Genomic DNA, 13,555 nt, shown 5'->3' with positions numbered 1-13,555 from the left:
TTCGCGAAAATTTGTGATAGCCCTCTTAAGAAAAAAAACATCGTAATTAATATTAAAAACTCTAAAAATAAGTTCCTGGTTTTAATTTATTACATGATTTTGCATTCAATTAGATATAAATAAACTTTTTGATATATTACATGATTTTGAATTCACTTAGATATAAACTTTTTGAGTAATGAAAAATGTAGGCAAAATACGAGCGACACTAATGAGGGTTTTCTAAAATGGCAATCCACGAGGTGGCAGCACCGAGTCGTCAGGTCCAATAACTGTCAAAGTGCTTATCTTTACTATGAATAGTGAACGATTTTAGTGTTTTTTTTATTTTATAATTAAAGCACTGCATTATTGTTTTACTATTGCGGTTGAGTAAATAAAAAAAACTAAATCATATTGTGTTAACAAATTTTTCAACAAGCTTTTCCTTAGTACCAGTGACTTTTGCACCTTCTCTCTTAGCTCAATTTTTAGTTCGGAAACCTTATTCTGACCGTAGTCCATAATAAAATCAATAACACTTCCAATATAACAGAATTTCAATAAACAATAAGTTCGGCACCTACAATTCCATACTATTTGACAGCTGTTTGGACCAGACGCATACGTGGCGCCACCCGGTGGCAGAAAAAATTTCAAAAACCCTCATTAACATCAATGAGGATGACTACATGTCACAATACGTCAACGAGATGTCAACAGACGACATAAGCGGGTAAATTATTTGTATGGATGTTCTTGTCTATCGCTAGAATATATGTCAATGGGTTAAATACAAGACCTTTTAATCACCAGGCTAACTCTGAAACTATCATTGACATATATTCTAGCGATAGACAAGAACATCCATACAAATAATTTACCCGCTTATGTCGTCTGTTGACATCTCGTTGACGTATTGTGACATGTAGTCATCCTCATTGATGTTAATTGCAGAAGTGTCGCTCGTATTTTGCCTATATTTTTCATTACTCAAAAAGTTTATATCTAAGTGAATTCAAAATCATGTAATATATCAAAAAGTTTATTTATATCTAATTGAATGCAAAATCATGTAATATATTAAAACCAGGAACTTATTTTTAGGGTTTTTAATATTAATTACGATGTTTTTTTTCTTAAGAGGGCTATCATAAATTTTCGCGAATTTAATTATTTTTTCTTGAAAGTAAGAACATACCATGACAAAGTGAAGTCTGTTTTCATTGATATTTTACCTACTGCCAGTTTTATGGCACATCTGTTTCTGCACGATTTTCTTAATCCATAATTTAAGATGGCGGGCGGGAACAAATTAATGCATGTTTGTAAAATTGAATTATAAATGAAAAGTATGATATACAAGCGTTGTAATAGCATAAACAGCGTGTAATTTTACTAACTTGACTCTCGAATAGTTTATATGTGTAAGTTTATACCTTGATATGTATTTTCTATTTTATAATTGTCGTTTCATAGACATCCATCTGACGCAGGTGTCAAAATCGCTCTGATTTGCCATTTTGGGCACTGCATAGTCTGCAGTGCAGTTCAGTGTGGTAAGCTTTTTGTTCGGAACGTTCTATCTAGTACGTAGTACATATATATCGATGGAAACTATGGGGTTATTACTAGTGGCTTGTATAATGTTAGTTTACTTTGCTTTTTTATGTCCCTTGATGTTAATAATCTTTAAAATCAACATATATTCAACATAACCTATTTTTGCGATAATATGAAATAGCTCCTATACCCCATGGATTTCAGTCTGGATTTTTTGACACCATCAAAGGTCTATCATAAAGAACATATTGGTAACCATTTCATTGCTGTCGATTCTGGGTTTTATTTCTATGAAAATTTGGCCATCTCCTTTACTTACTCGATACTCCCATTTCCTCGCCAATTTCCCTCCAAATATTGTTTTTCCTAAGAGAATTCATATAATGTTCATTTTGATGATCATATATCTCAGGATACTGACTGACTAACATAATTAATTTCTCTTCGTCGAAAGCCATTTCAAACACGACTTCTCGTTTAAACCAAAGCTTGAAAAAAGTGAAGTGTCGCGTCGCTTGCTATAATGCACTTAACGGCAGCGGAACTACGCGACGCGACAGGTTGCGACACTTTTGGTCAGTTGCCCAACTAACAAAAAACAAAAATGAAGAGGATACTATGATTATTTAGCAAGCAGTATATTTTTTATAGACGAATATGATGTATATCGTTAAATATAAAATAAAGTGCTATTCTTGTAATTTACAGGACAACACTCCCGGTGTACATACGAGCCTCATTTACAGGGTAAATTATATTAGGTATTTTCTGTTGTTCAGAGCTTTGAATTCTTGGTCAGGTGAATGTTTCGACAGGTAGCAAGAATTTCAAAATTAAGTGTTTTTATGTTTTACCCAGTTAACTTTCGGTAAGTTACTATTTTTTATTGTCAACCAACAGACCCTACAACAATAGTGTCTTTGCCGTTCACGGCAAAATTAAAAAAAAATATTTCAATTTCCTTGTCTATACTTGACAGGGATTGTCTATGATATAATACGGATAAATAAGGAAGGCCACTGCCGTGGTACAACTTTTCCAAGTCTTGAATATATTTTAAATCGTCTATTTTTACATTGATACACGATTCAAGTCGGACACAAATAAAAATGGTGGTTCAATAGATTAGATTTCTCTGATCAAACTGTTTATTGAAATAACACGCGAACCTATATAAAAGTGTACAAGAAATAGCAAACTTTTTTATATTTTATGTCATTGTTACTATAAATCTGGTGCGATTACGTGGTGCGTTGGAAAGAGTTGTGTTTGACAAATAACAGGTTGTCGGAGACACCGATTTCGCTACAGTTTTGTATCCAATGTGTTGTTTTTTAACTGCAATAAGTTTGTATGCTGTACCGATATTCAATTCATTAAGAAAGTGAATATTTTAACCATGATTAGTTGAGTTTAGTGGGAAGAAAGTTAACCAAAGACTTGGAAGTAAACTGGGCAACTGTTCTATTCAATCAGCATGTGACCCAAATCTGAGATTTCTCTTCTTTGTGTTCTATTGCTGGGTTGATGTTAATACAGTGAAACGTTAAATATATCGAGAAGAAGTATACCGGGTGGCGGTCGGAGCGGCGATCCTCGGCAAGGACATGATATTTTATGAACTTGTCACGGTTGACTACCTGTACAGCTCAGTGGGGGTCAGGTGCACTACGCTGAATATCCCCAGTTTTAAAAACATTCACTGAAGTTCAGTTACTCGAAGATACTTATCAACACTGAATAAAAATACACAAATAAGATTGCTGTGGATACAGAGATAACATAGATCTGTGTTTATCTGAGATGTATGTAAACACATACAAGAGTATGAAACAAGTGAAAAGCATTGTGCTAAAATGAAGATCAGCTGTAAATATCCAGTATTGAGCCACAAAGAGTAGGACAATGTTGCAAAATGGCTCATTCTGAAAATCACAGATATATTGTGCAGGTCAGTAATATTTTTCTTCATAAGAATACTACAGTAATACATAATAAAGTAACAAGTTGATCCAGAATGTTGTGACAGTTTATAATCCATTGTTCATGTGGTTCCAACAAAGTACTGATCAATATAGCTCTAAATTATTGTATCTATAGTTGCTTGTTTGTCCATATTTTAACTGGTATGTGTACAGAAGCACATAGATTTTTGTTGAGAATAGTCATGATTTACAAGATAGAAATACCAGACCGAAGAAGGGTTTTAATAATAATAATAATTTATTTATTTAATCAGATAACATAGATCCATAATCAAAACATAGTACCCCTGTTGACTGACAACAATATTTTTCTGCAGTATGCCCATTCAGTTAAAGTACTTTTGCTTAACACTTCCTTATAAATGAAAGGAAAAATAAATAAATTAAAAGGCAATGACTCTTGAAGAATGTCTAATTTTTACAAAGTTCAATGCCAAGCTTGTTTACATGGTGCTAGAGATTAAACAAATGCATGTTTAAACATTTGTAGTGCACTATGAATAGAATAGAATAGAATATAAGGATCTTGTGTATGAAGGAGAACACCTGCTAATTATTCTGAAAAATCCTTGAAATTATGATAAAGTTATGCCACTTAAATGTCAACTTATATTGGGATTATTTATGTCTCAGTTTCTTTTAATCTTCTAAATTCAAACAATCATCTATGTTAGGTAAAAAGGAACCTTTGTCCGGCAGCGGGTTAAAGCAAATATTCTGATAAAGCAGAGAGTGAGAGTATAACCTTGGAACATTTTATAATTATTTATATGATGTTTGTTGTTTTTCATATTTTATACATTAGAAAAGTTCTTTAACAAATCCTGTTTCTGTAAAGACAGTTATCAACAAAATTCCCCTTACACAATACCTGAAACTGTGCAATTATACCAACAATTGGCTTTTCTCTATGTATGAATATGTGGATATTATAACAGGTGTATGTGGGAGCACTGTCCCCTCACTACGAGGCCTTGTCGGTGGAAGCTTCGAAGCAGACCAGCTCTGAAGAAATTGTCTGCTGTATCACTGACAAACTTGGCTTGACCAATGGATCCGGCGGACCCTATGAATTGGCCGAGGTAGGTTCATTGTTAAAACATTGTTTACAACATTCATATTATCCATGTAGTTGATAAGCCCACAAAAATGAGTAATTTAGGCAGTTGATGTATGCTGAAAGTATTTACTACAAAAATGCTTGTATGTAACCTATTTTACTTATCTACTATGAACTAAATTCCGCTACTACTAAGTTCCCCATTCAGTCTATGAACAAAGTAACTGAAAACGTTCACTCTGTATCAGTTTAAAACAGCTCACCACTTGATGCAAAAAAATTGATTAACAATATAAACATGAAGAATTTTTTGCTCATTGTAAGTGAATGAGTCAGCTTAGTGGCCAAGATGATTGCTTCCTTTGCTCGGTCATCAGTGAGACATTCTATATTGTGTCTACCAGCTCATAGGTGAGATAAAGAGTTTTAAGGAACTAACAGATATGATTAATATTTATTGGTTGCTAATAAGTTGATAAAATAAAAACTTTGCACTATTTTAATAGTTTTTATCTATGTAATCATTTTGCGTGTAATATTGCTTATTTATGAAGTTTTTGAATAAAATAAACATATGAGCTGGTTAAATTAGCATCTAAAGGAAGACAGATGGTGACCATGGAATTTCCTGCACCAATTAAACTTATAAATGCTGTACTAGTTACTTGACGATCAAGTTTAAAATGTGTTTGAAACAGCCTGTGGTGTGTTGATCCATAGCTAATGAAGTATCCCAAATCAGAGAAGGAAAACTGAATAATGAATACAACTATATTTATGTTATAAATCATTTATTTAGGTGGTGGGGGACATGCTCAGCGGCGAGTGCAAGGAGCGCCGACTCGGGCCCAATGAGTCGCCCGTCGCTGTCATGCTGCTGTGGCCCCACAACACCAGTTCAGGACAGTACTACAGGTCGGTATTCAGAAACCTTTCATGTATCCCACGTTACTCATTACCAATCATATTTAGCTTTAATTAACAACAAATAACTATGTATATCGACTTTTAACACTTTGGTTACATGTTAATTTTCCTGCTGTAATTAACACTGTAACATTCAAGTTATGATTGATTTAATTAAAAAAGCATTCTGCATACCTACTCAACGATATTTGAATATAGTTTTTCCTTGATGCAGACAGTAGCCAGTGTTGTGGCAAGTTCAACAATGTCAAATCAGGTTTTTCTATATAATTATCTTATTCCTGCAATTATGTGTTACGAGAGATACGTCTAACCTTGTCTTAAACACCTGCGTGTCTTGTATCTGTACCTTTACATATAGCTGTGTCCATTAAGTGTCCTGTCACCGCAATACTATTTTTACTATATTGCATTGTGAGATGATTCATCTCAATTTATTCTAGGCGATGTGATTACCGTAATTTTAACTTCTGTGTGTTTATTTATGCAAAGTAAACGACAAACATTAAATTACAACAGTTCTACATCGATTTTCTATTATTAAGCATTTAACGTACGCATAAATACAGACGTAACTAAAACGTTATCGAAGCCCCGCTATGAATGTGTCTATTATACATATTTACGCGTCGGAATGAAATAAGTGTTGTTTAAACTATTACTTAGTTGTTAAATGAAGGGCTGTAGCAGTGATTGGGGATAATATTCCAGTGCGGCGCGTGACTCACTCTTCCTGCGACTGCGGCGTGATAACGGCGTCTCCATCCTGCCAATCAAACTGAAACTTTACCGCTCGATCAAACATGGCCTCTAAAACTGTACCACAACTCACAAATATTTAGATTTCGTCATTATGACTCAAAAGTATAAAACTTATTTTTAGACAGTTTCCCAGTCATTACCGTCGGCATCTCGGCTCAAGGGTTTTGTTTCTGTTCCAGATTTTATCTTCGCGAGAAGATTCCCGACGAACCATGGATGGAGAACTTCTCGGTGGACCCGCAGCTGATAAAGGATTACTTCCAGCGATTCCTGTATCAGCCGAAAGATCGCGAGTATCCCGACCTCTGTCAGCTGCCGGAGCTCAACGAACAGACGCTGCTCGATAACTTGAGGGCGAGGTTCTCGGCCGGCTACATCTACACATATGTTGGATCCATATTAATAGCACTCAACCCGTTCAAGTTTTACCCGATCTACAATCCGAAATATGTGAAGCTATATCAGAACAAACGGATAGGAGGGTCCAGTCTTCCTCCTCACATATTTGCAGTTGCCGACGCCGCATATCACTGTATGCTCCGAGAGCGAACTAATCAATGCATAGTAATCAGTGGAGAGTGGATCAGGAAAGACTGAGAGTACGAATTTTCTTCTACATCATCTGACAGCTCTGAGTCAAAGGGGTCTCATGGTAGCGGGTAGAACAAACAATACTGAGTGCTGGTCCAGTGTTAGAAGCATTCGGTAACGCGAAAACTGCCCATAATAATAATTCCAGTCGGTTTGGAAAGTTCATCCAAGTTAATTACAAAGAGAATGGCATGGTGCATGGAGCCGTTGTACAAAATATTTGCTGGAAAAGTCACGAATATGCAGTCAAGGTCGGAACGAGAGGAATTATCATGTGTTTTATTATTTATTGGCTGGTGCGTCGGAGCAGGAGAAGGAACAGTTGCATTTACTCAGTGTGGACAAATATAATTATTTATCGAGAACTGGTTGTAGTGAGGTGCCCGGTATTGACGAACAGTATGAGTTTTCGCGGTTAAAACAATCTATGGAGATGGTGGGCTTCACGATGGACAAGCAGCGGCGATTATTTGCTGTCCTGTCGGCCGTGCTGCTTTTAGGTAAGTTTTTCTTATTTATTAGTTTTTATAAACATAACTAACTCATGAGTTTTCTATTACCAAATCTTATCAGCTGATACAGAGTAGTAATTACCTTGATAACTTCTGGTATCAGTCATACAATTGAAGGATTACATACACAACAAGAAATGTATGTAAAATTTAAATATGCATAATTCATTGACTTGTGTTAATAAAGGAAATAATTCATTTTCCTCCTACACTCGACAAATATGTTGGCCCTACATTCTTGCATTCATTTAACATTAATAATTTTCCCTGTTGTGTCTATTCTAATATTTTACCATGACATTCTTAGGCGTCGTCCTAATTGGCAGCGATCGCACGATGGCGCGATGCGTTTTTCATCTCACGATCTCACTATCTCACTTGCGAGGTTCAAATAGGACACTCTTCATCAGAGTGTCTCTGTAAGTTTGAACTCATCGAACGACGAGAACGCATCGTGTCATCGTACAATCGCTGTCAATTAGGACGACCTCTTAGATGAAAAACGCATCGCGCCATCGCGCGATCGCTGCCAATTAGGACGACGCCTTAATCTTCATGTATTTTTGTGTAAGACTGTTTATATTATATAAATAATGTATAGATACAAGTCGAAGCCTCTTATAATGAAAGCATATTATTCAGTTCGAAACTTATGTCTAATTTCATTATATGGCATAAAAATATATTAAAACTATATCACACTAAACGCACCTCATTTGCATTGGGGCTTAATTACTATTGCCATATTTGATCATGAAATCCTGAGCAATTCAAACTTGTACATTTTCTGGTTTATTGTACCAAAATCTACTGAATCTACTAAAGGATATTTTTTGCTTCCTTTTGGGCTATTTGTTCATGGAATAGGAGTATGTTTATAAAGTAAAACGCAAATACAGATCAATCGCCCATTATTGGATAAGACTGATTTCTAAAATAATAAATATGCTTTATTGTTTTTACGGACCAATTGCGTTCCGCATGTGGTTTTGATGCCGTGTTTATTTTGGCATTTTTCCGTGCAGTTAGGAAAAAGCCACTTGCTGCTCTAAATCTTTATATTGAATCAATATTACCTCACTAAACGTCATGGCACTTATATCTTACCATTACCTATATTTAAAAGACGCATCTAGAAAAATATTGTATGCTTTCCAATATTCTAAAGCCCAAGTACACATACATAATCTTCAGTTTTCTTAAAACAACTGTATACTATGAATTTGCACATTCAAGTTTCAAAGTCAACAGTTGTTTTCAGAAAAACGATTTTTAAATCTTCAGTGAACGTGGCCCTAAATTGGTTCATTGTTTTAATCATTCAAAAATAACTATAATACCTAAGCTTATGACTAAAAAGTGAAAAAACTCATAACAATACCGTAAATATTTTTTACTACACTGCACACATTAGTTGAACGCAAATCACACACATTCCTACATTTGCAGGCAATGTGGAGTTCCAACCGCAAAGGAAATCCTACCACCACGACGAGGCTGTGGGCGTGCGGAACCCTGAAGTGGTGTCACTCATATCTTCACTGCTGCGGGTCAAACAGGAGACGCTCCTAGCTGCCCTCACGTCCAAGCGAGCCAGGGCTTCGGGGGAGACACTCGTTATTAATTACAGGTACTTTGTGAAAGAAAATTACCATATTGTAAAACTCCGTAGCAAATGTAAACCATTTCAAATATTATATATATAAAAATGAAACCCGCTTTCCGTTGTCACGACATAACATGAAAACGGCTTGACCGATTTGGCTTAAAATTAGAGGGTAGGTAACTTAGACCCGGGAGAAGGTTTTAGGATTAGGAGGTTTTAGGAGCTTTTGTCACCATCCGGTTACTAGACGCGGGTGAAACCGCGGGCAAAAGCTAGTTTCAAATAAAATGTAATTAATATTCTTAACGAAAGCCAATTATCCGAAAAAGGCGATGGACTGGTCGTTCGCTTCCAAATTGTATCTTTATACTTTTGTATTGGTGCCAAATCTCATTTCAATTTTATGCTGTCAATATTATTATTTATTGTATTTTGTTGATTATTATTTTAAAGACTTCACCTGTTGCCAGTTATGTTATGTTGGGAATCATATTTTAACAGTGTATGTAGGTGACAGAATAGAACAGAAGATTGTACAGAGCCAGCTTTTGTGGTACAAAGCTAGTAACTTGCTTACAAACAGCTACAAAACAAACAATTTCTTCCAAAAGAGGCCAAGGAGGCCAAGATCTTGTCCGTAATTAGGATCAACTGCTTCTATAATATATTCAAAGTCTAAAGGCTCAATATCTGTTATTGTAATCGCTGATTTGTGATTAGATAAACAATATAATCATGTAAATGAGTAAACGTAAATTTTCGAGTTAATAATCCTAGCCTTTCTGTGCTAGAAAATGTGCAGAACATTTGTTTACATTCGTGGTTTTAGTCTTATCTAGGAGAGATTATCGTCTTATTTTGAATAAAAAATATCAACACATTCCTAAACAATGAAGCATCATAGGATTATTGAACATAAAAAAGGAAATCTCTTTTGGAGTGTTCATAAAAGGCAAACAAGGAATGAAGATGTGCAATTTCTAGTTATGAACTAAACTCATTTTGTCTGCAAAAGAACTTAATACAAGTTTTAGACACGTCGCATTTTTTCTTGATATCAATTGAGCTGAATTGTTTAATCACCTAATGTGCCGGAGATTTTCTCAAATCTGGCACACACTTTGGCTTCAACAAAAACTTCTTACAATGAAGAAGAAAATGCACTAATTGTTAAATTTGTGCATTTTCTTCTGCCAAATATTTATTATTTTCCTTTTGACTTCTTGCAGGTTGCCAGAAGCGATAGCGACACGAGACGCTATGGCCAAGTGCCTGTACGGTGCTCTGTTCGACTGGATCGTGATGCAGGTCAACCACGCTTTGCTCTCTAAAAAGGACACGCTTAGGGAACATCAGGGACATAGTATAGGTAAGTTTGTTATTACAGAGTACTTATTCACGGTTTCAGGTACCATAATTAACTTATTGAATTCTGGGAGGACCATTTCTGATAGTAGTATTACTGACACTGGATGCAAGCTCCTTCCAACCAGTCCTTTACCTGTTTGAAATATGCTCTATGAAAAATGTTGTGTAAAATTTGAAAGTTTTGATGCCTCTTTCCAATAAGAGAGTTCAGCCAGTAAGACAGTTCTTGCAACAACAGAATAACAGCCCATTTTCCTAACGTATCTATCATTTTGTTGCAGGCGTTCTGGATATATTCGGTTTCGAGGACTTCGGTCTGAGCAACAGCTTCGAGCAACTGTGCATTAACTACGCGAACGAGCACTTACAGCATTATTTCAACCAGCACGTGTTTAAATATGAACAAGAGGAGTATAAGAGGGAAGGCATACCCTGGACGGATATAGGGTTCTCAGATAATACAGGGTGCTTGCAGCTCATTGAGGGAAAGGTTAACGGACTGCTGTGTCTGTTGGATGATCAGTGCAAGTGAGTACATGTTTGTTTTGAAATGTTATAAAGAAAAAGTCGAGGTACCTTTAAAGCACATATTACAGTTATCAATTTTGCTTGCAGTTTCCCATGGGCGACAAATGAGACGCTACTACAGAAGTTCAACTCGGTGCATGAGAACAACCCGTTCTATGAGAAGCCACAGAGAAGAGAACCAGCATTCGTTGTCAGACATTACGCCGGCAGAGTCAAGTATCAGGTAAATACATTAAATATTGCCTAAATTTTAATATAAAGCCAGTGTATTGTTGACTGAGGACCGACACCGAGCACAGTATACTTAAAAAACAGTCTCCTAGGGATTAGATTGAATAATTTCAAGATATAATACACGTTTCTGAAATACAGTGTTATGAGTCCAAGTTATTTTAAATGAACGTAATAATTTTATTCCTTCATAAGAAAAATGTGTCTATGGCTTGGAAGTTCCATAAGGTATTGGTTTAGTCAGTAAAGACATCAAAGATAAATATTAAAAGAAAATATGTTTACTTTGGTCACCAGGTAACAGCAATGCGTGAGAAGAATCTAGATCTGATGCGGCAAGACATCGTCAGCGTACTGAAGAACTCTTCACTAGCATTCGTCAGAGAGTTGGTTGGAGTTGATCCCGTGGCCGTCTTCCGTTGGGCTATAGTGCGAGCTTTCTTTAGGTAAGCTTAATTAGAAAAGTTAATATCATCCTGCTTGGTACTCGTTATGACATTGTCGACGGGTTCTATGGGCCAAGGGTTGCTCACACATCAGTGCCGTGTAATTGTCGGCACGGACATTGTGTGATCGTGGTCAAAGACAATTGATGAACCCATATTTTATTTGGCCCCTGATGCAATACATTCCTTTCTCAGCACTAATGTGTGGGGATTGACGAACCTTTGGTCAAAATATCCGTGCAGCTATTAGTAAGCCACGAGGTCTTCGGGTGCGTCCACATCTGGCGAATGCGCCGCGAATGCGCAGCACGCGAGCCGATCGCGAGCTGTCCGCGAGCTGCGCGCGTGCAGTCACTGCAATAGTTCGGTGCGCCTCTTTAGCGCAACTCACGCAAGGCTCGTATAGAGCGCGCGAGCGGCGCGCGATCTGCGCGCAATCAGTTCTCGCCCGCACAGTTCCGTATATTGGCTCAGTACTATCGAAGATGACAGACGTCGCACGCCGCCTGCGCGCCGCTCGCGTGCGGCGCTTAGGTCGCGCGCGAGCTGCGCGCGGGCCAAGCAGAAGCGGCACACGAACAAAAATGCACGCGCGCAGCTCGCGGACAGCTCGCGATCGGCTCGCGTGCTGCGCATTCGCGGCGCATTCGCCAGATGTGGACGCACCCTTCAATATTGTGTAATGTTTGTACACAGAGGTTACTTCGCGTTCCTGGAGGCAGGGCGGCGTCACCGCGTGCAGCGCGTGGACGGCGCCTCGCGCCTGCCCCGCGCCTCCATACACGCTCCCAACGACACCATCATCAGGTCAGCCAGCCTTACCGTACCCACGCCCACAGCTTACTTCACAACATACTATTATCCACTAACTGCAGATTTGCAATACCATACCTAATAACTTGAAAGGCATGAAGACTTTTTATTATATCCAACAATTGGCAACTTGAAAATATCACTGAAATTATTACCGTAGGTTGTGCTTACACCGCAAATGCTCACCCAGAAATATTTGCAGAATTCTCGCCAATTCTATTCACGTTGAATTTGAATTCGCTCAAATAAGCTTGCATTTTGAATGACTGTAAATAAAGCACTTGCGGTTTTAAACACGACCCTGATGATTTACTCTATATTATTATGTATAAAATATGTATTACAATATAGCTTTTGCAAGCAACGTTATGTGACGTAATGAAATGTGTCTTGTTGCTCAGCCAACTGGTGACAGTATCGTCAATCAATCTTGCAATCAACCGCATTGCGTAAGTCACCGAATTTACGGCATGCTTGTTATATGTTCTATGTGCACCTAACGCATGGACATCCATGTTCTTAGTCTACCTGTAACACACCCTTGCTGCGTTATACTGCCACGACTTCATGTTTGTTGACTCGCTATTAGTCCAAAGCAATTATGTAGTTTTCATCTGTTAGTTTTCTAATAGGAATTTATTCATACTCACTTCGCGGCCACACCGAGTAGGCATGCATGCACCACAGAACATTTTAATTTGGTTTACTTATTTTTTTTACATTAATTTTGTAATCGTCGATTCCTTTCTCACCCTCCATCGTCGGGCACAGAGCGGGCCACAGAGCCGCCAGTAAGCCGCGCGAGGCGAGCCGGCCCGGCGATAGTAAGCCCGCGCCGACGCGGCCGCTCGGGACCGCGGCAAAGGGCAAAACATTACAGAATCGCCGAGACGCGCACGCGGCGGGCGGAGCGCGACGAGCGCTTCGACGACAGCGACGTCATGCAGCGCGCCAGCCAGATCGTCATGTACGTGCGCCACGCGCTCCTCAAACAAACCCATGAGTGCAAATACTACCCGACACTTTCATTCTTACACACCTAGTTATCCCTCTATAGGTATTTTGTTCGAGTTTTGTTTTATTTGTACTCATTTGGATCATTATTGGATATTTTGTTTGAAGAATTTGCGTGTTTCGGTTGGGGTCTATCTTTCACCTTTCTCTTCTTCACGGTGGTGGCTATG

General features: G+C 37.8%; 1 protein-coding gene across 1 annotated transcript in view; it reads left to right on the top strand.

Annotated features, from left to right (window-relative positions):
* The first annotated feature begins 2,583 nt into the window (after positions 1 to 2,583).
* Positions 2,584 to 13,555, top strand: part of LOC110384311 (unconventional myosin-IXa) — a 29,394-nt gene continuing 18,422 nt past the window's right edge. Inside the window, 15 exon segments of the mRNA XM_064038968.1 lie at positions 2,584 to 3,493; positions 4,466 to 4,609; positions 5,387 to 5,502; positions 6,456 to 6,854; positions 6,856 to 6,936; positions 6,938 to 7,077; positions 7,080 to 7,367; positions 8,829 to 9,009; positions 10,215 to 10,354; positions 10,635 to 10,881; positions 10,969 to 11,104; positions 11,410 to 11,558; positions 12,255 to 12,365; positions 12,773 to 12,820; positions 13,143 to 13,338. Of these exon segments, the coding sequence (XP_063895038.1) occupies positions 3,458 to 3,493; positions 4,466 to 4,609; positions 5,387 to 5,502; positions 6,456 to 6,854; positions 6,856 to 6,936; positions 6,938 to 7,077; positions 7,080 to 7,367; positions 8,829 to 9,009; positions 10,215 to 10,354; positions 10,635 to 10,881; positions 10,969 to 11,104; positions 11,410 to 11,558; positions 12,255 to 12,365; positions 12,773 to 12,820; positions 13,143 to 13,338 (2,412 nt within the window). The 5' untranslated portion in view covers positions 2,584 to 3,457.

Source organism: Helicoverpa armigera, chromosome 17 (genome assembly GCF_030705265.1).
Source record: "Helicoverpa armigera isolate CAAS_96S chromosome 17, ASM3070526v1, whole genome shotgun sequence".
In the NCBI taxonomy this organism is placed as follows: Eukaryota; Metazoa; Arthropoda; class Insecta; order Lepidoptera; family Noctuidae; genus Helicoverpa; species Helicoverpa armigera.
This window is presented reverse-complemented; position numbering and strand designations above follow the sequence as displayed.